Below are 23,073 nucleotides of genomic sequence, written 5' to 3'. Positions count from 1 at the left end.
GGTCCCCGTTCAAACCCGCATGTCCGTCTGGAATAAATAGATGCCAAGAGTGCTCCATAGCTGCTTTGGCACTGCCTGAATAGGCAAGTGAGATGCAACTTAAGATAGTAGCTAGTCTGTACTGGTGGGAGAAGAGAACGGGCCAGCACGGCCATGGTGATAGGAGCCAAATATTGAGAGAGAGCTCTAAGGGTTGAGATACTTTGCAATATTGGTTTCTTAGGTGCATGGAGCATGACGTTTTATGCTTTAAAAAAAAACATTGAAGACTTTACTGGCAGATGAAAATGGGCCGACCCATCATCATACATAAGTTAGACCACAACAAAAAAGTACCTTTTTTAACCCATTATTTGTTTAAGCTATGAATAGGAGATGCTCAAAAGCGAGAAGTGCCTTTGGGTTATTGACATGCCCAACAGGAAAAAGTACAAGAAAACTCATGTCAGCAGGATTCTACCTAAATGTACACTGACAGGTCAAAGACATAGACAAATGCTTCAACTAATGAGCTCCCATTGAACCCCAACAGACTTCATTCGAAGTGACAGGCGAGTATTACAACATTACACGACACCAAGTAATCGGTGCGGGTGTGCCTTCATACCGAGCGACTGCAATGCATGCATTTCAGGGTGTGACAGAAGTGCTGCAGGGTGAATGTGAAGGGGTGAGATTTCAATACACATTTTATGGACTTAAAAAAAAATAGCAGCTGCCCACTAAATCTGAGCAAACAATGTATTCCATTTTATGATACGATAGGTTATTTATAACGCTCTTAATACCCAGAGGTTTCTAAGCGCGGACCCGGGGATCGAACCTGTGTTGCTCCATGTCGTCTTGCTTCCAAGCCGAGCACGTTGCCCCTGAGCTATCCTCCCGAGAAATTTAAAACATTCTAAATGGATGCTTCTCAAGTAAACACATTATGAAATATGCTATAGCAGTACCAAGCACCAGTTCACCCCAAAAGCAAAATAAACAGACCTAGAAATGGAGATAGTCTATGCTTCAGGGTCTGACCTCAATTTGAAGCTAGCTCTTCAGAGGATAAATGCGCCCTGTGGGATTTGACAGTCCTGGCTGCCCAGCTCCCATTGCAAACATGTAGCAAAAATTATATAACCTAGCCTGTGTTTTGTAAAATGTTTACTTACATCCAAATGCCGCTGGTTGATTTCATAAATGATCTGCAGATGCCTTGGCAGCAGCTTCTCGATCAGGTCCACAGGCCAGCGCTCCAACGCTTCGGGCAACACTGTGTGATTGGTGTAAGCAAAGGTCCTCTTGGTAATTTCCCAAGCCTGCATGGGGAGAACGACAAATCTGATCAAGGCCTTGATTCAACTCAAATACTTGAGAATACTCAACTATAACCAGAAAGATTGTGCAAATGTGAGACTGAATTACCTCAACAGTTTTGGTTGGCCCTTAACATTGCACTCCATATGAACAGCAGTGTTTCATAAAGAAATAGAAGTTTCAAAAAGAGCCGTTTTGACCTCACTTGTATTAAATTATTTAATAAGCTTTCAATTCGACCTAAATTGGCTTTGTTGAACGTAAACTCCTCTCCCATTTGGACAGGATGTGCAAAAATGCACCGCTCAACACCAGCACTTGTTGACATATTTCTGGTTAGCTCCACCCCTTAGTCAAGAGGAACTAGGATCATTTCTTCAAATGACAGCGATTATTAGCACATGCAGTTGGGGCGTGACCTCCTCTCAACCAATCAGAAGGTTCAGCGTGCAGTCAGTAACTACTGCTATTAACTGCATTCTGAACATTGTTTTCAAAAACAAAACGGAAATACTGCAATTTCAAGGCAAGATTTATTCTCTTTAGGCACTTTACCTTTGGGAAGAGTTTGTTGTTGCAACATCTCATTAAAACACAATATAGAGAAAAACATGGCAAAATGCTCTTATAAAGAAATTCTACATGACATAATACATACACCTGTTAAACCTGCTGCAGTATAACCAAGTTTGCAATTTAAATACTTCACCTATGAAGCCATCCTTACTTAAATAAGGGCAAAGTATTGGCTAAAGTACCGCTTGTACTCCTGCTCCTGCAACGTTAAGCTGTTGGATTGTGGATTGTGCTTCACTACTCATCAAGGAAAGGTGAACTATTGTGACTTTGACCATCTAGTACTTGGCACAGTTCCAGTGACTGTTACTGACGCTGCCTTTCCTTCTTATTTCAGCCTTTATTTCAGCGTTACATCTAAAGTAATTGACACTTCTTCCTCAGTAATCCCGCCTCACTTTTGCAGGGATTGGCTGCCGTTGCTAGCCTATTGTAGCTTGTAGCTGCATATTGTTCACGCACGCGCACAGCACGTGCGCACATGGGCAAAGTACCGGCTAAAGTACCGCTTTCCGGCGTTACCTGCGGTCTGCGTTTGCAGCTTGATTGAAATTATTTGGTATTTACCGTTTTTCTTTTATGTAACTTCTTGGTTTATATATTTATATTATCTGCATTTCTGCTCTCCGATTCTTTCTATTTTAGCCTTCCTTCCCTTGTTTTCGCTTTAATGTGTTTAATGTGTTTTTTGGCATAATTTATATTACTCTTTCTGTTTTTCTATCGCTTTCTGCTTTCTTTTTTAATTTTGTCATTTGTCTAACGAGGTAAAGAAAAGGGAAACAATTTTACTGTGGCTTTCAGCCTTCATTGCCATTTTTATCATTTTTAATGTTATCGTTCTAATACTACAAATCTTGGTTTTGTGCATGATAAATCATTGAATGGCGTTTCATTTTTACAAACTTACGACAAACATGCCTAAAAATACTTGCGCTCTCCTCAATCTTACCAATTGTCATCAAGTGCCAGTTCAATCCCCTAGATTTTTCTCAGCCATTGCGCTGACTCCCTTCTTAGCACCTCGCATCACTGGCCCAATATTGCCTGCAAAGTTTCCCTTTCCGCCAGCCCCCAGCGAAATACCTCAAACGCCACACTTGAGCCACCCTCTAAATTCAATGAACCCCACACCCAATGCCCTTTCTTCCACTGTTAACAACTCTCCAGTTGCTCATCAATCTCCCCCGGCGCGTTCGAATACTCAGCCATTGTCTGACATTACTATGCTTAACTCAGTCAACCCTCACTCCCACCCCTCATGTAAGGGCATGGCTCTCTCTCCTACTAAGTTGCCATTTTTGCAGCCCGACGCTTCAGATATTTCTATTCATGCTTCAAGTCCGACACCTATTTCATCAAATATCAAAGCTCCCCATGAAGAAATATCTGCTGAGATTACCATCCACTCCTCAGTCACCTGTTCATCTGCGCCCATTGACTCTTTTGCCATGCCTACTCCCAGAGCCCCACAAACACCCTCTCCTATTGCTTTGCCTCAACAACTTGCATTAATTCATGCTGCCCTCACCTCTATCAATCTTGCTATCTCCACTAAGAGTAAACTCTACGACAACATAGACCATAAACTCTCTAATCAATCTGCCTTGTTCGAAAAGCTAGCGAAATGGCTGCATGCTCACGGTTCTCTTCCTCCTACTAATTCCCCTTTCAACCACTCGCCAACACATTCCATCTACCAATCTAATCCTATTTATTTATTTATTTATTTATATTGCGCTGGTAGCTCGCAAGCTTCGGGGCGCAGAGACAGGAACACGTGAGACAAGTGACGGATAACCTACATGAAGCACAAGACAGATATAGACGATATAGAACTGGGCCAGAAGTAGTTATATGTTTTACTTAAAGATAAGCGTTGGTAGTTGGCTTCCATCCTTATCTGGCCCGGAAGGTTGTTCCAGAGGCCTGCTACGGTGACAGGGAAGGATTTGCCCGCTCCGTTTTTGGGTCTGAAAGGGGCTGTCGTAATCAGTCCTTGTTCGGCTGATCTTAGCTCTCTGGAGGGCTTATATGGGATGATTTTACTTCTCATGTAAGCTGGAGCTTTGCCATATATACATCTGCGTGTGAGCGACTTAAATTGGACTCTTTCTTCAATTTTTAACCAATGTAGTTCTTTCCTGGCTTCGCTAATGTGCTGGTTCCTAGGTATTTGTTTGATGATTCTCACTGCATTATTTTGCAGGACTTGGTAGCTGTGGTTACAGTTTTTGTTAGAACCCAGTATTAACGCGTTGCTGTAATCGAGGTGATTTAGAATTGTGGCTCTTGCGATCGTGGCGCTGTTTTCCTCGATAGGTAGGGTCTGATGGCTTTCAATAAGCGGAGGTGGTAGGAGCATGTTTTTTTCACATAGAGGGTTTGAGCCTCGGATCCCAGGGATGCTTCTAACATCATCCCCAAGGACTTTTTTATTAGAGTGTTTTTGATGGTGAAGGTGTTATATGCGGGGTGGAGCTTGGATCTGACCAAATTGGAACCAAAGACCATGAGCTCGGTTTTATTGCAGTTTAGACACATCCAATTTTGGTCCATCCATTTCTCCACTGCTTTATACACTGTGTCGAGTTTTTTGTTGTCCTTATGATGGTCTCCACTTAGTTCTATTACCAACTGAGCATCATCAGCATAGTTGGTAAAGAACGTGTTGATGTTATCAAGGACTATACATAGAAATCTGAGGTATATGTTGAACAGGAGTGGGGACATGCTAGCACCCTGGGGGACTCCGCATGTAATTTCTTTTTCTATTGAAAATAGATTTCCCCAATGTACGCTAGATGTTCTATTTTGTAAGAAGGACATGATCCAGCGTATTGCTTCGTCTGAGCAGTTTGCTGTTTCTTTTAGAGCTGACTTAAGTAAGTTGTGGTCTAGTAAGTCAAAAGCCACGCTCAGATCTAAAAGTATTAACAGTCCAGCTTTTCCCTGATCAATAATGTTAAGCATCTTAGTCTGTAGATCCAGCATGGCTGTTTCTGTGCTATGTGCTGGTCGAAATCCTGACTGTTGATGATGGAGGAGATCAGAGCTTTCTACATGTTCCTGAAGTTGTGTGGTGGCAATTTTGTCCATGATTTTGAGTATGAAATTGCAGTTAGTTATGGGCCTTAAGTTGTTTGGGTCCCTTTGGCCTAGGTTAGGTTTTTTTACAAGGGGCGTGACCGTTACCCTTTTTATGCTTTTTGGTACATTTTGATCAAGGAAGTATGCGTTTATTACTTTGGTTAGAGCTGGTGCAAAAATAGCAGGATGGTCTAGGATCAGGTTGGCCAGGAGTATGTTTTCCGCACACGTGGTGGGTTTCATGGATGCTAGGGTTTTTATCATGTCATTGGTAGTGATGGGATGGAACTTGAATTGGGTCGTCTGTTGTACACGTTCCTCTGGTGTGCCTTTAGTGGGAGACTTGGAGGCTGCTTGGGATTTGGCTATGATGTCCCTGGCCTTATTAATTTTATTAAAGAATGCAATCTGTGTTGCGTCGCATTCTTCTTGGGTGGGCGAAAAGGCAGGGGTTAAGCATTTTGGCTTATCTATGGATTTTAATATATTGAAAAGTTTGCTGGTGGAGTTGGCTGCTACTGAAATCTGTTTATCGTAGTAGTTTTTCTTAGCCTCAATTATCATTCCTTTGTAAATTTTCTCGCTGGTTTTCCAGAGAGATTTATTTTCCACCGTGGGTTTTTTTCTCCATTCATTTTCCCCATTCCTTTTAAGCTTCTTCTGTTCGAGAAGTTCCTCTGTGAACCACTCTTGTTTTATTTTTTTAGGTCTAGAGGTTTTGGTTTGGAGTGGAGCTTCACGGTCCACTAGTGCCTGTAAATGGCCGAGTAGGTTAAATAGGGAGGTTTTGCATGTGTCCTCATTTTTTCCCTCTATTTCATGAGTATCTAGGCATTGCTTCAGGTGCTCTTCGTTGATGTTTTTATAGTTCCGCAGTGTTTTTTTGATAGGAAGATTGGGACGTTTGGGCCTTTGTGCAGGGGGATAGATATGAAAGGTCACACTGTAGTGGTCCGACCATATACATGGGTCAGCTTTGTAATCTTGGGATGTGAGGTTGTTGGTGACAACCCAGTCAAGTAGGTGGCCGTTGTCCATGGTGGGATCGGTATTCATCACTTGGTAGTCTATGTTGTTCAGGAGTTTCTCCAATTTAATGGCCTCTCTGTCTTTCGGGTCTCCCCGCCACCGATTGAAATCTCCTAAAAGTAGAGTGGCGGTATTGGGTCGTTTGATCATATTAAGCTGGTTTGTGATTTCTTCGTTGAAGTTGGGCATAGTGACAGGTGGTCTGTACACTACAACTATTGTCGAGAATGTACAGGAACCTAACCCACCATCCTCAGATTGTTTCATCATTCCTGTCACGAGTCATCTTCCTTCCATTCCGGCGATAATCAGACCTATTACTGCTCTCCCTTTGTCACCAGTGTCTAATTCTCAGGATGCACCCAGCGAGCCAATCCATCCCATTGTTGCTCTTGAGTCCTTCCTTCCTGCTTTAACCTCACTTCCTCCTCACTTCCCCATACCTGTTCCTACACTTACCCCTGTCTTGCCTCCTGAATCAGTCCTCGTTCCCTCACTAAACCCAACCTCACATACTCTCTCTCAACCGCCCTCTCTGTCTTCCAACTCCAAACAATGTGTCTCAGTTTCTCCTCCTGCATCCATTAAAGTTTGTTTACTATTATGGTGCACTTGTACCCAAGTGAAACAAAGCGTGTGCTTGGTAGCATGGTGAACAAATGATTCAGTCTAATAACTCAATAAAACAAAAACAGGGTATAGTTCTATGCTCATTTCCGCCATACAAAAGTCCTTGCTGCCGACTACATGGCCATGAGTTTCGCCCCCTACAGGGCTTCATCAAGGCATTGGTCAGGACTTCAAACTTGTTAATGTTTGGATTTCCATATAGCCGAATAAGTATCAAGTTCCTGAAATCCACTTAAATCCTGCTGAGTAAGTGAGCATCGGAACTTCTGCCATTCCACTATTCCAATGTTCAACGGATCCAAATCATATCATGCATGTGCCCTCTAATGCAGGTTTTTATATACTGCGGGTAAGGCTCTTGCAAGTTGCGGTGATTCTGTGCAGGATATTCCCTGCAGGGCTGTGTACGTCTGAAGCCAGCGTGTTTTCTGTGGATCAATTGACTTTTGTATAAATAAACCATACTAGTAAACAAACTCGTAATCCATAATTGTCGAGTTTATATATTTTGGGAAAGAGCGCTTGCATAGGAGGAAAGACATTACTTTCTGTAAAATTCAAGAGACACTGCCCCTTAGTATACACACAAGCAGGTCATGTAAATCAGTTGCAACCTCTTGGTTCAAATCCCCGTTTATTGCACTCCGGAGGTATCCAGTCTTTATAACGAAAATGTTATGCAGACATACACATATACCGAAAATTGTACGACAAAACAAAGGAAAATGCATGTTTGGGGGAGTAGGTAAAGGGTTAAATCTTGTGGGGAAACAGTTGGGGTGGAAAACGGGGGTTTAGGTGTGCCCCCCCAAATAAAATCATTACGTTTGTCATTGCAAACATTTTGGTATATGTGCATTCATTATAAAATGTCGCTATAAAAGGCATGTCATTGATTCCCGAGGTGGTGTGGGGGGGGGGGGGGGGGGAGTTACACACACCGTAATCACGGTATTATTCACGCCTTCTCAGACCCAAATCATGGAGGTTGCAGGATTGTTAGATGACCCCGCTCCACGGGATACCCGCTAGATAAGTCTATATTTTCCCCACTCAGAAAATAAACCAGGCAACTAGAAGGCATGTGTCCATCTGGACCACACTATTTACAAACCTTTTCCCATGGAAGCTTCTCAATGTCAACAAGTATCCTCATCAATTCCGGAATTCCGAGCGCAGGATGCGTGTCGTTCAGCTGGATTGCCACCTGGAAACAAGATCAAGACCGTGTTAACTCTGCAAGTACATGCTGGATTACAATGTGCCTGTTCAGGGAAGAGGTGGCACAAAAATTACTGGTTATACATGGTTACTTCAACCATGGTTTGGTCGAACCTTATAGGTTGCGCACACTTAGGTTCCCCTATATACCTCACCTTCATCTATAGGCCCAATATGAATATATATCATCAACCTACAAGAGTTGACCAAATCAGGGTTAACTTAACTGTGGAAATAGTAAAAACGTGATAGGACAATTACAGTGTGCAAATTTATTATCCGTTTCACTGCAAACCACTAGCCAGGCACAAAGTCACTCACCGCCTTGGACTGCACATATGAACAAGCACACAGTTTCTTAAAATTGTCAAGAGTGAATTATTACTCACCAATGGCTGGTGAAGGGTGCACACTTTTAGGCCTGTTTGAAGGTCTTACCCAGTAAGGTGCCGATGGCAGAGGATTTGGTGAGGATGGGGGAGTGGCAGGGTGATGAGGAGCATGGTAGCTGCTGCCCCCTCTTTGTCAGATTCGCAAAATGACTCATTTACAACAACCTTTTTTTTATCCTACCAAGGGGTTCCAAATGACATCTGATAAACAAGCTGGACCATAACTCAGCATTGATAGGTACTAGGATGTGGATGAACCTCCTACCCTCCCCTCCTCAGTTGTTACCTGTCCACTCCCTGGACAGTGTCCATGGATCACCACTAAAGGAGGCAGAAGGTGGAGGTGTTATGGGAAGGTATGCAGCATATACAATCTCCCTAGACAGTAATTAAAGTATCTGCTGTTCCATCAACCACCCAGGCAAACTTGCTAACTCACCCCCACCCCCCTTCCCTGCCAGGACACAGCAAGAAAAGAATATGCTGGCCAACCTGCCACCGTTCTGCATACCTGCATGAAACTGTGTCTCACCCACCATAAAAAGGATTGTGGGACTTGGTCCCCTATCGCACATTCTTGGTTCCGTTGCCAATAGCATCCGGAGATCAGCCAATGCTCTGTTCAAATGAGGTCTGTCTTCATGGGCTTTCTGAATCATAGGTGATTAGATTCTCCAGTTAGGTTTGAGCACTCCAGGGTTCAGGACCCCAGTGATCCAATTGGTTTCCGTGCTCGTGGAGGTTTGCAGGACCGCTATTTTGAGGACATTGAGTGAGACGCCCTTTTCTGGAGAGTCAGAACAGTTATGGGTACTTTTTCCGCAAGGACTATTTGAGCATGAAGATAGAAGTAAAATGGCCATTGTGATGGCAAGTGGAATGCAAGAAAGTCAAAGGTCGATGTGATGCCCTCCTAAAATGTGGAGGCTCTTTCCGTCACAATGTATGCAACAGAAATGGGGGGATATGTGTGAGATCTATGGCCCTTGTAAAGGTTAAAAAAGCTTTTTTGAAGCCTTTCCTTTTGCCACAAACTGTAACCTCAACACTGTTACTCCATGCTGTTTTAGGTGGTAATCAGGGGGAATAAATTACAAGCCCTAGGACCACTGAGCCGTTGGATCGAACATGGGCAAAGTCAAAAGGCGCTATATGGAATGAAGCGCCTTCTAAATGTTCCATGGTTCAGACATGTGTCTTTTGGGTGTCTGAATTTGTAAGGATTTTGGCACAAATACAAGGATATTGAAACATCCGATAAGGCAAAGGTCCTAAAAACCTTATGGAGATTATAAAAGTGCTTGAATTGGATGACCTGCTCTCTACTCAATTGTCACTAGATGGATAGTCAATCAAAAACATTTGGGGCTTTAAGGCGTACCTTTATCATATCCAGAGGCATCATTCAAAAAATATTAATCTAAGACTACATATAACCCCCTGAACCCCCGTTCTATCCATTTAAATTAGATGAGGAATTCCTAAGCTGTATGTTCCCGTCATGATCACAGAGACACTAGCCCAATTTCCCTGCCTGCATTACAACACTATGCGAGCAAGTTGGCTAGAACGATTTCTTGTAGAATACGGCATTAAACAACTTCAGGAAGCTTCTTACCTCTGAAACAGGTATGTCAAATGTGGTTTTTGATGTGTGGAGAGCATGGCAAAATAGGAGCAAGGTTGTACTAAGAACACATGGTTCAAGAAATGCAATGCTTTAGGGTACTATGAATATCAATGGACTTCATTATTTTTAAGATGGAAAGGCTATTTCTTTTTTATTTTTTTTATTTTCATTTAGTTTATACAAACTTTTGAAAAACTTAAAAACTTAACACTTTACTAAATACATAGTCAAACACAACTTCTTAAAATTCTCAAAGTTCCTTGATTATTCGTTCTTGATTCTTAGATCTCACCTGCCCATGCTACAGGTCATTTGTTGTGTTTTCGCTAGGTTCATTTCTTATTCTTATTGCATCCTGAGTAGCACTCATCATTTTCTCGGTCTTTCTCGACCATCTTACTTTCCATCTGTTGCAGGAACAAAACAATGACAATTTTTGATGGGAACTGCAATGCAAGCATGACCACCAGTCCTCAGCACTATATGTTGCAACCAGATTCCTTTCTTGGGCCAAATGCTTAGCTCGTAGATCTTTGAACTCTGTGCAAAACAGTACCACATGCTTCAGTGTTTCGTCTTCATGTTGGCAGAAACGACATTTCAATTCATTACCAGGCAGCGCCCTTCGGTGGCTTTTAACTTCTCTCGTTTCATACAAGTTCATTCTGAATCTCAGATAGTTTCTTCTTAGAACTTTACACGGAAACACCCATATTTTGAAATATATGATTGAGTCCCTTTGCTTCCACTGGGGTGTTTTCCATGCATTTGTGGGATCTTCTTTTCTCCAATGTTCTGATCTAGTCATGTTCAAGGAGTTTTTTTACTGCATTCGTGTTAGTTATTAGTGTCTTAACATCGGACCGTATATCATGCAAGATCTTTCTGCAAATTAGTCTCCATTGTTGGAGTATAGGCTGGGTCTGCGATGATTCTCGCTCTGCCAGTAACACAAATTGGGGTACAGAGATTTCAATCGTCTTACCACATGATAGCATAGTCCACGTGATTCTGGCATTCAGGGTCACCATGCCTACTTCATATAGGGCACAAGCCGTTGGATAACTTGATGGTATTCGCAGAATTTTTTTCCAGAACATGCCCTCACATCGAGACCTGATCTCATGTGAACAACCGAACATGCTTTTCGCCCCGAAGGTTAGTGCTCGTACGACTGCTTTTATAGAAATTAATCACGGGCTTGTATGAGAATTTCCCATATTTATTGTGTCTCACCATCGCTTGTGCTGCAAGTTGTTTGCATTTGCTCAGTGTTTTATTTGCCACTGGTTCATCGCATATGCTTGAGTTGATGTAAACTGCCAAGTATCTGCAGCACTTCACTCTATTTCTGTAAATGTTAACATTGTGATGTAAACTGCATTAAATATTTCTGTTGTATAATGTCCGAAGTATGCTGAAGTGCTGTGAATTACCAAATGTTTGTCACAGAAAAGGAAAGGATTTGTACACAAACACAACATCAATCTCGGTTTCAGTTGCCTTGGTGAGCCAACTCTAACAGTCGGGTAAAAGCCGCTCAATACACAATTTGAAGCAGGAGATTTTCCTGTTGCATGCAGAACTGGAAATTCACACTCTTAACCTCAGCATTGATTGGTGGAGCAAAAGAAATAAGTGCATTGAATAGGACCGCCAAGTTTTTTATCCGCCGTTTGGTGGCAAGGGTGATCCAGAACTTCTAATCCTTTTGAGTGCGGAGAATTAGACTAAGACTTGCCCAGAAGGACCTCAGTCTGGTTTCCTTTTAAACAAAGGTCTTGGGAGGATAGCTCAGTGGCAACGTACTCACCTTGGAAGCAAAACAACACAGGGCAACACAGGTTCGATCCCCGAGTCCGCGCTTAGAAACCTCTGGGTATTATGCGCATTATAAATAACCCATCATATCATATCCCTCTTTCAACCAATGGTAGAGGAGTTCTATCAGCATGACAGTTTAGTCGGAAAAGGGTGGTACCGATTTTCAAAGTGCAATTGTTGTCAATACGCTTCCAAGGGAAGACAGCCCAGTGTATAAATGAACTCTCCGAATATGACCAGGGCCAGTGGAAGTGGAGTACATAAGATGGGAATTCCATCAACTGGAAATCAAACCATAATTAATTCTAATTAGTGTTGTTGACCAACCAAGCCATTTCCCAGTGTTTATGATGAAGTGAACGGAGGCATTTGAAAGCTAGTGGGGAGGAATTATATTGTCAAGACTTCTTCCTGGAGTGAGAGCTGGGGAAGACTGGGAATTGGTGGGCATTTATAAAGAAGTTGCTCTGGGAATAAGGTTATTTCCAGGAGGGATATTTTATTTCCACCATAGATATTCCCCATGACAAAATGTTAGATCTTCGGAATAACAACAAAACTGCACAAACTCGAAACGTTATCAAAACCCAAGGCAAGTCAAAGACCTCAATGCTACTTGATGGAATTCTGTTGCGGGGTATGGTCTTCATGACCACTACCTGGAGGCTTGTTTGGAGAAGCAAGTGTAGGGCTCACAATACATTGCTTGTTTGATAATTCGCATGTGTACAAGCTCGCAGGACTGATCAGTTATATAATGCACCAGTTGTAGAATTGGGGGAACCTTAGTTACAGTTTCAAATCCCAATAAGGTAGAATATGCCTTTCATGCCTTCCATGTTGCATACAAGGAATATCAATTGCAGTCTGTGGCGTATCTGAAGGAGGACTCGGACTACAGTGGGTCATGATCCAGGGGTGTTTAAATAAAAGAAAAATGCCGATCTGCCTCTACCGCTACCGAGGGACGTTTGCATAACCAACTAAAACTAATGGTGCTCGTCAAGTGTTGAAAGGCACGAAGAGGAGAACAAATGCCACTGGCGTAGTCCCTCATAGTATCCATGTCACACAAGTTCCTCTTGGGTTTCGGGTTCTGTCATGGAACCAAACAAATGAACCTCTCTAGGCTTGCCTTGAACCGGCGGGTAATGTTGCACATTTTTCACATTCAATCATTTTATTGTCAAGAGCATGCAGTTCACATTCTCCGCAACAATTTTGCAGTGCTAAAGAGGTGGCCTGCATGTCTGGGTTAACGAGTCTAGTGCTGCGGCAATAATTCCTGCCTTAAAAATAAGGCTAGATAATTGCGCATATGTAGTCATTGTCATTAATACAGAAGACATTTTTTTCTTGCACCAAACGCTCTACATGCTGAAGCATTGCACCCATTTGAGAGCTATAAATTCCAGTACACACATCTAGAATGCCAACCCTAAGGCAGCCCAACTCTGATTCCTTCTACCCCAAATATGATCTTGCTCCCCTTTGCTATACAGTGCTGTGTTAGTTGCTAGCTAGTTTGAGCTAGATCAATCCGAATACATACGATACAGCTATGGACCCCACATGTTTTTTTGCCTTCACACTGACCACTTACACAAAATGTTTAGCACAAAACATTTGTAAAAAGGGAAAGAAATACAGCCTTGATTTTAAAATGGCTGTTCACCCACACTGACTGCTAGAGGACATTATGTGAACGGATATGACGCGAATGAACATGGGGCTGTCACATGTCCACCGACAGGTGTCCACTTCTCTCACATTTCAGAGAGAGACTGTACATGTTTATGACGTTCACTACATAATAAAAACAATGCCACAAAGCAAGAACAGTACCTGTTCAACTGAATGGCAAATGGATCTAAAGTTAGACGAAAGGCTGCCATTAGCATATTCCACTAGCCCGGGCAGAGATAAAGCAGAGACATTCAGGAGTCGAGATAGATGTCCAATTTACAGAGCAATCCACCCATCCTGATCTTATCTAAATGACAAAGGGAGATGGTTATTTCAGCCGCAGAGTGGGTTAGTGGAGTTGGCTCGGTGTTGGGGAGGCCCACAGAAGCATTGATCGTTGCAAAACAGCAAAGTACCGGGCAGCCGAGAATGGCAAAACCTTATAGCAACAACTTCAGATTCAGTTGGAGGGGAGGAACCCAAAGCATAATTTACTGGCAGGGACGAGTCCACACATGTACAAGATATTCACAGGCATATTTTAAGTATGCTTAATTTGTTTGGATTTACATAGGTTTGTGATCGTAATCTTGCAGGAAATCCCAGATTTCATGTCCGTTATGTTAAAAATTTCTATAGCCCCTAAGGCATCTAGGCGCTCCCTCACAAGCAGAAAGGAGGACAGCAGGGATGTCTGAAGATTAGATGAAGAGTGTCGTCTTCAAGAGATTTCTAAACACCAAGTGGTTAGTCTCTTCTCTGAGCGCTAGTGGTAGGTAATTGCATGCTTTTGCCACGAGCACCGGAAAGGAGCTTCCATTTTCCTGTGCTCTTAGTTAGTCCTTGCCACCTGCAAAAGCAGAGCAGAGGAGGAGGAGCAAAGGTTTTTGGTAGGCTGATATATAGTGATCTTGTCCTTTAGGTAGCTGGGAGCTGTCCCGTAGACACATTTATGACACAAGGTCAGTGTTTTGAAAGAAATCCTGGCTGTTATGGGCAGCCAGTGCTGCTCCTTTCTGCCAAGAGAAGTCGGTTCAAATCTTTTTATGCCAAAAACTATACGAACAGATGCATTCAGGATTTTTATCAGTCTGAGAATATCTTCTTTACTAGCGCCCCCCAGCAGGGCGTGGCAATACTCCAGGTGTGACAAAATAACAGCCCTTACTAGTTTGGCTTGGTTATTTTTTTTAGATTAGTGGAGCCACCTGTCTCAATACTCGCAAGTAATATTGGGTGTTCTTTTCGATGGCGTCCACTCCAGCCCCTGCATCCAGGTAGGCCTCCAGATATGCGCCCAGGGTCTTTACCTTATCAACCACTGGCTGTCCTCAACCAAGAAGCTGGAGAAAGTCGGAGCTAGGGTCTCCCTGGACTTCATCGACCGTAAATCATAAGTTCTGTTTTGCTGGTGTTTAGGCATAACCAATTTATAGTCATCCAGTTCTTTATAACTCTATAAGCCTCATTTAGTTGGTATTGATCTTTCTGATGATCTCCGGATAGCTCCATTGACAACTGAAAGTCATCGGCATAATTCGTAAAAAAAAAAGCCCAACTTTTCTGGGAGCAACTTTGCAACAGAGGACCACTCAAGCATCAGAAGACAGGTGATCAGACCAGGGTTGGATTTGGTCTAATTTGCATCAAAACAAGCAATAATGTTAATAAATGAAATCATTGCAATACGTTTTACACCTTTTAGGAGATTTTGTATGACAATGCTACTACAAGAAACACCATTCTTTACTCCATTGTAAAGAAGCAAAATGGTCTTTAGGATTTGTATGACTTATGTCGATAGCCAGTGCAAATCAAACATCTGTTCTTACATTTCAGTACGCCAATTATAATTTTATAAGTTATTCTAAAAAAAAAAAAAGATACAATTTGTAAATGTCCTTTAGATATATAGCCAGAACAAATGCCAAAGTGAAATTAAAATGCAGTGGTCTTCGCATGGCTTTGATTTACCTTCTCTGGAAAATTATCAAAGCCAATTCGAACGGCATCCCGGGAGCCAGCCCGTGATGATTTAAAGCGGCGGATGATGTCTTGCAGAGAGGCAGCCACAACAAAGTACTCCTGCTTCAGTCGCAGTTCCTTGCCTTCAAAAAACTGGAATGATAAAGTACACCATTAACTTTGTTCATAATTTGTGCAGTGGCAATCTAAGCATTCAGAGCTCCTAGTGCTGAGACTAGTTTTTGCAAAGAAAGAAATCACAATATGGAAGCTCAGAAACACCCCTCAGATGATTGCAAACCTACTTAAAAAGGACGGTTGCTTACATCCCACCCTCAGAACAAATACCAGAAGATGAACATTTTGCGATGATGGACATCACCTGTTGAGTTCACACATTCATTGGCCACAAAGTTATCAGCTTGATGCTCAACTGTGTCAGGGGTTTAGCAGTACAGGGATAAAGTGCATACTGTCTCCATACATTGAGGGATTCTTCCCCAACTATCCAAAAAAATCTAATTAGCTCAATGGCTGCAGGATCTTCATTGCTCCAGAACTGCACATGTTCAAGGGAACTCCCATTCTGCCTTTATTACACATGTGTAGATAGACAGGGGTGAATGTTTACAGCGACCCTCTCTAGGCTATGCAATCAGGGCTCAAAGGATAGAGCTATTTGTGCTCCCAGCAAGAGGGATCAAGGATGGGCGATTCCTTCTTGGAATCTCGTTCAGACTCTGGAAAAAATAGAGCAGCGAAGCCTAAAAGCTGATGTGGCCCACCCAGTCCACACCATTGCTCCAAAATACATGACCTTAATTCTGGGGTGTCTTGTCTCGGCTCAATATTAGCCCCACCGGATGAGTCTGGAGGGACCTCTGCAGGTTACAACTTGCAGTCAGTGCGAGGTCAGTCTACTAGTGCCAACCAGGTAATGCGGTCTGGCTGTGCCTTATAGACTCAAGTGTGTCTTGTGTTTAGCGGAGTTTGGGGAATTTCCCTGGTTTATGAGATTTCATTGCATAAATGATGGATAAATTATGACTCCTAGAAAAATAAAGGTCTGGAAGGGGCCTTTGTGAACTTGTTGAGCTAACAAGTGGACACTTCTGCAGTTCAAAGTTTTAGGCTTCATGGGGATGGCAGCCCCTAAATTCCTCGCAAACGGACATATGTCCATGTTGTATCAAGGCACAACATTTAATATTTATATAAATTCTCTGGATTTAACCCTATTGTCGGACACCCCAGATATCGCAGAGTAGGCTCTTATTTATGGACAATGCTGTTCTCGCCAGAACCACAACCGCCTTCCAAATATTATTAGATTGATAATTTACGTAAGAGTGAATTGACAGTTAAACAGGATCTAATTTAAGGACAATGGGGTCTGGCAGCATGCAAATTAGTAGCATCATATACCATGAACCTAGCTCGAAAGCAATGGAGCTTTGTACAGTTATGGTGAGTAGAACATAGTGCGGTATGTGGGGGGGGGGGGGTTGTATTGCTGGTCTAAAGTCCTCATTGGTCAGTGAAGATTTCCTTGTAGAGTAGGGTCTTCAGATCTTTCCTGAATCACAGGAGGGAAAGGCCATCCCAATGTTAGCAGGAAAATTATTCCAGAGCATGAGAGCACAGTAGGAGACTGCTTGTTTCTGGTCTTCTTGCAATTTGCGGATTCCAGTCTAATAACCTGGCTCCAGGTGTTGCGCTGACCTCCTTATCTGGTGATCTTTCCATGCAGGTATGATTGCATCTTGGAAAGAGTATTATAGGTGATGCACACAGTCTAGAAGGAGATGTAAGCTTGGAGGAATAACCATTGTAGTTCCCTAGAGTGGGGGAAATGTGGTCACATTTCTTCAGTCCTACAATGAGGCTTGCTGGGGTGCGCTACATAGCTTTCATAGGGGAACAGATTAGTGGTTAGGAGACCTGCCAGGATGCAGCTGCCACCATCCACAAGATCGAGCAGGACCAGGAGCAATGTCTCACCCTCGTCTATGAGGAGTAATGGTGGCAGTCACCTTGGTGTATCTTGGTCATAAACCAGGCTGGTATTCTTGAAGAAGGTTGTTTTGGCCGATCCTTGTGTAGTTGGCATGTGATGGTCTTTGAAGATCTTGCCAATTAAGGGTAGATGGGTGATGGGCCATATACCCATGGAAGCAGTTACACAACTTGCATAATGTGCTAGTCATCATGACCAACCATTAATCTTCAAATTGACTAGATATTTAGCATTCTTATAGGACAGTCTGGTCACATGTTGCCGAATAGTGAGTTTGCAGTTTTTTCTAAAAAAATGCCCAAACATCTTGATTTTTCTTCTGTTTTCTGCTCTAGGCACTCTGAGATTTGTTGGCCCTCCTGGTTCATTAGCAACATGGTGCAGATATGTGGGTACAGTGGCCTGTTGATGATAAAGTCGTAACCATTTTTTGATTTTACAAGAGGAGGATGCAAGTCGTGGTCCAAAAGATTGAACGGCGGTAATATACATAATATGAGACTATAAAACATTAATTTTGCAAAATTGTGAGACAGAATTTGGTTAAGATACTGTGCACTGGCAGAATATGTAACTAAGTAGCAAGGTGTTTGCGGAGGGTGGTGGCTTGAGGAATTTCCTGGAATGACGGATTGACCCTCCCCAGGTGGTAGTGGAGCATCGGATCTCTCAGTAACCTACAGTAAGGAATAGGAAGACTAAACACTAGATTAGGCCCTAGGGGGACTTCCACCGTGCGACGTTGTCATAGGTTTGATCTCTGTATGGGCCGGCAACCCTTCTTTGGGTCATTAGCGAGGTGATTGAGTGGAAGGAGGCTTTAGGCTCTCTTGCATTGGCGGCCACTCTCGCAGTGGCTGCTGATCAGCTGTGGGGTCCCATCCCCCACACACCGAGCTATGAAAGAGCATATTACCTTTTGCCAGTCATTGAAAAGGTATCTCTTAATGGCATCATTTGTTCTCCCTCTTGCGGCTTCAGACAGCGCCACAATGCCTTTTTATTGGCAACCGAGCACTCTACAGATAAAACCTAACATAACGCAAGACCTCTCCAAGAGTAAACCTTATAGGAATCAATAGAACGCATTTCTTTAGCATTGTTGTTTTTAATATAGTTTTAGTTTCCTCCATCACATTTCCAGTGGCCTTGAATTACCATTGCCAAATGTCAAGTGTAAAACCATCTTCTGTGGATTGGTCAAGGTTTGCTCTCTCCTGAGCTATTCCAAGGCTCCACAAGTATTGCACCACAAGGTAGAGAAAGCATTGTTAATTATTTCATACATTTTGTCCATTCCCCTTCCCCGCCCCCCCCCCCAAAAAAAAAAATATAATTCAGAGGGATGATAAATGCCACAAAGCAGCATATCCTGCATAACTGTACAGAACTTACATTGTCATTTGGGTATAGAACACGGGAGATGTTCTCTGCCAAGTTTCTGTCCAACACTGCCTGAATGTAGTCTCCAACATTAACTAAAGAGACAACAATTGTGAAACTCATTACACGGCCTGGGAAGATCAATCCCAAATGCATCTAATATCAGGCACTAAAACAAGCACCCAATGGCACATCTGCAGAACTGCCTCTTGTCCCATTTCAGCACAAGCACCTTGAGCTAATCCTAGCTTTTTAGCCAAAAGCACTTGCACGTTGAAACATCTAGACCCATAAAAACAATGAACAAAGTGCTGCTGGCCGAAAAGCCAGAACAAAATGGTGAAGCCCATGGACCAACAAAAAGACTTCCATTAGAATCTACCAGGAGTGAGTATCACACAAAGTTTAGTGAGCAGGGAAAAGCGGTGGATAAACTATTCAAAGCAACCACGGAAGGCAGGACATGGAAAGCCGGTCTAATGCAAAAAATGTAATATTGGCATGCAAGACATTTTTTCCTTGTATATTTTACAGATAAAAGGCAGCATTTATCCAAAGTTGCTTAAACTCTGTAATGCTCTAAACGCAGTCATAAAGCTGTATGGTTTCAAATAAAATATATTTTTTTTTATAAAGCACCTGCAAACTACACAGATTTAAAAAGATGGCTCCATGGTACAGTATCAATGCCTTCTTAAACACAGTGAGACACAGGAACTGCAGCACGATGCTTTAGAACACAATTGACTGGCTTACCATGGAATTGGAAATCCATCGTGTTTTCCGTTTTTTTAGTAAGAGTATTTCCTATAATTGCGCTTAGGGAAAGAGCATCGTGGATTTTTTTAGGATGAAAGAACGGGTTGTGTCTAGAGGACAATTAGGACATATTTCAAAAGGTTGTGGGCGGGAAGAGATATATCGCACATTAAAATCTGCCCCACCAAATACATTACTTGATTTCACTATAAAAAATATTCATCTTCAAGTTAGGACGGGAAATTGGATCGGCAGATACTCCAGTCCTAGAATAATGGGGTTCCAGGTAAAAACATGTTTAATGCAAGCTTAATCAAGAACCACAGGGGTTATCGAGGTCCAGGGCAGAACATGACAGATAAAGAAATGAGGTTACTGAGGGTTGCTAAATGCGGACCAGTGCATGACGATCTACCAGTAACAATGTTACTTTCTCTAGTAAAGATGGCAAAATCCATTTCTGTTAATGATGGACTCAAAATTATACATTTGTCTTTGCAGGCGAATTGCCATCAAAATCCTACAGGGTTCCAGTGAGTAACACTTGTTGATGGAACATGCGACATCAGATCATAGGACAGTCACATGTTAACGCATGATATTCCATATAAATGCACGTTTCATCTGCATTGGTTTAGCAGTCCTGTTCTGGATTAGTTGTAAAGGGTGGAGAGTGGAGGAAAGAAGATTTAAAAAGAGGCTGTTACAGTAGTCCAGCCTAGAGAGAACCAGATCTTGGGAGACAGTGAGCCTCTGAGGGAAGGAGAGGAAAGGCAGAGTACCTCTAACGAGATGCAGCAAGAAGTTTGACTTTTTAGGGATGACAGAGATGTGTGCCGAGAAGGAAAGTGTGGAGTCAAAGATGACACCCAAGTGCTCGATACCGTCGGGTTGTAGCAGAGCCCCCGTTTTGCTGTTGCGTTATTTCTGGGCTGCCTGACATGGGCAACAATTAGTAATAAGAATTAATAATCTTGTATTGCTCTTTCCCCGGCTGGTTTGGATTTCATTAGAGGTTCTAAAATGTCCCTTACACCCGCCCCCTTTTTGTTCATCGTCCACTCAGTCGTTGTGTTGAGCAGCGTCCACTCTTTCGTTGTGGTGAGCAACAGTCTGGTTTCCTTGGGCCTGCGTTCCACCCCAGGGAAGGTTATTATCTTTCTTGTGTGTGTTCCGAATCGGCACAGATGCCTTGGGGCACAGGGAGGTCATAGGTGGACGTTTTACCAAAGAGCACTCCCTAGTGGGGATTCTGGTGTCTTGGCGGCTCTAGTGCGGGTCGTTATTGTGATGGGCTGGGAGGTTCAAGAAATCAAAGCAATCTGGCCAGAAAAGAGGCTGCTAGGCATTTTGGAAGGGATAGTGGTACCAAATGCTTGCATGTCACATTGACGGGGCTCCCTCAGCTTCCTCACCCCTCTGGGGTAGGGAGGCTCTTGCAATGTTCTGGTAGGTCACCTACCCCAGGATGAGAGGGGTTCCCGCTCTCCACCGACAAGCCCATAACCTGGACCCGGTCACACCGTTGACATTGAATTTTCACAGATGAATAGGTCTATAAATTGCCACTTCGTTTTATTTTTCATTAAAAAAAACATAGCACAAGAATCTTTGATTTGGTTCATAATTTGGAGTGAACCTGGTTCAACCAGTTTTTCCTTCACAGTGGCGGTTGCAAATAGGTTAACAGCAAGCAACATACGCACTATACAAAACACATCCAGACACAACAGGTTATGGCCATTTAAACACTATCAGACAGCGTTAAGGTCTCTATGTTCACTAGATTACACGCATTAGGGCTCTCATAAATGATATGCTGTGAAGGATAGGTGGGCTGAATGCAACGAGGCTACTCACAGTCCTTGAGGTTGAAGTCATTGGGCGCTTTGGCAGACCATAGCCTCATGGTATTGACAGTGTTATTCATATATCCAGGCACAGGGGTGTCATAGGGCATGGCGAGGATCACCTGTGGTAATAAAGGGGTTCAAAAGATAGGTTAGAAATGCTGGACCATATTTCCAAACTAGATCTGCATGGATCTACTGAGAAGCCCTTCTGAAAAAGCTCAGAGAAGACCCCATAACTCGGATGTATTCAATGCGTCAATGTCGGACTGTTGCAGCCACTTGCCCAGCGAATCACCATTTACATCAGCAAACTTCAATTTAAAAGGAGCATATGAGTTGGCGGAGTCCATTGACCCAACCGGTGGGTGGGCTGTGGTGGGAGAAGAGAGAAGTGATCAACTCTGAAAAAGGTATGCGACCCTCATGTCTCGGGTCAGGCAATTAGCTCCTTAGCAGGCAGGTAATTTGCAGATGCTCTGGCTAGAATTCTTGCTGCCTACAGCACAGTCTACATAGCGCAAGCTCCATCGCGCACACTTCAACTCATGGCCCGATCTTCACAATTATTCAGACATCCATCCCTCTGTAGGCAACTTTTGCTCTTCGCACATCACACGCAGGTTAAGGTACAACACATTTTAAAACATGGCTTAGATTTTATTTAGGTCACAACAGCTGGACTAAATGGCCCTTCCCTCCTACCCCGGGTAGTAAGGGGATTGCACACAGCTCCTGGAGAAACTGGCTCTGCAACAACGTAGTGGTCAACTTGTGACTGTTGTCCAGGGAGGGGTTCCTGGATATATTGTCCAGCATCAGTACTGTAGTGCTTAAGACTACAAATGGTTTCCTTTACTGAGCATTCCTCGGCCAAGGATGGAGAGGTGACAAGGCAGCAGGAATGAGGGGGCTATCTCCCTTAAGGAGAGTGCCTGGGAATCGGACAAAGAAAACGGCGAGGCTCAGTAAACACAGAACAGATGGTAAAGGAGTCTAGAAGGGCACATGAACATATAAGCATATAGGTCTGCGTTTTATTTTTATTTTTTTTGCTGCGCACACTAATTGACTTGTACGCCCAGGCCACTTGCCTTTATGCCTTCTCATGCTGCCTTCGATGCCCATTAGCTATGCAACGTCTCATCCCATTTGGAACAGGTTTCACTTTTGTCAGTTTGTAGCCAGTCGAGGGCCTGCTTTTAGTTTCAACAGCAGGTGCGCGTCAGACTTTCGCCAATTCAAGATGTGTTCCATTTGAATTGGGCAATAATAGCTCCCGCGGTGTGAAGGGACTAAGGGATTGTGGTGCGTGCTACAGAAACAGCGTTTGGCATCCTTCAACGTAGGTTTCACTTTAGCTTCGACACAGCCTTCATGCGAAATACTTTCTCATTCTAAAACTTTCGTGTGATATGTGCAATAGGACATGTTGAAATCTAGGCTCAGAGAGCAGATCACTCGGCTTGCACCCCGATGACCCGCTTCCTGGTCATTAATCAGCCACAGATCATTTGCCTGGACATGTTTCCATTTATTTATTCGTATTTCTAAAGCGCACATCAGCCCAGGGACATCCATGAACTTGCACAGGACCTGCAGAACGTGGGGCTGAGCCTTGGCAGGCCAGTTTCCCAAAAGCACATCCCTGTTCCTTGGTTTTCCTGGGAATCTCGTGTGCATGCACAGCAAGGAGTATAAACATCGCCACCATTT

The 23,073-nt window shown here is 43.1% G+C and overlaps 1 protein-coding gene across 1 annotated transcript in view; it reads right to left on the bottom strand.

The window, feature by feature from the left end:
- Window positions 1-23,073, bottom strand: part of PYGL (glycogen phosphorylase L) — a 270,105-nt gene that overhangs the window by 99,469 nt on the left and 147,563 nt on the right. The window contains exons 7-11 of the mRNA XM_069638952.1: window positions 21,368-21,479; window positions 18,761-18,843; window positions 15,358-15,501; window positions 7,745-7,837; window positions 1,161-1,307 (exon numbers count right to left, since the gene is read on the bottom strand). Coding sequence (XP_069495053.1) covers window positions 1,161-1,307; window positions 7,745-7,837; window positions 15,358-15,501; window positions 18,761-18,843; window positions 21,368-21,479 — 579 coding nt within the window. The remainder of the gene's footprint in view (window positions 1-1,160; window positions 1,308-7,744; window positions 7,838-15,357; window positions 15,502-18,760; window positions 18,844-21,367; window positions 21,480-23,073) is intronic.

This window comes from Ambystoma mexicanum, chromosome 14 (genome assembly GCF_040938575.1).
Source record: "Ambystoma mexicanum isolate Mex_15411 chromosome 14, UKY_AmexF1_1, whole genome shotgun sequence".
Lineage (NCBI taxonomy): Eukaryota > Metazoa > Chordata > Amphibia > Caudata > Ambystomatidae > Ambystoma > Ambystoma mexicanum.
The sequence above is the reverse complement of the archived record's forward strand: the minus strand, read 5'-3'. Positions and strand labels throughout refer to the sequence as shown.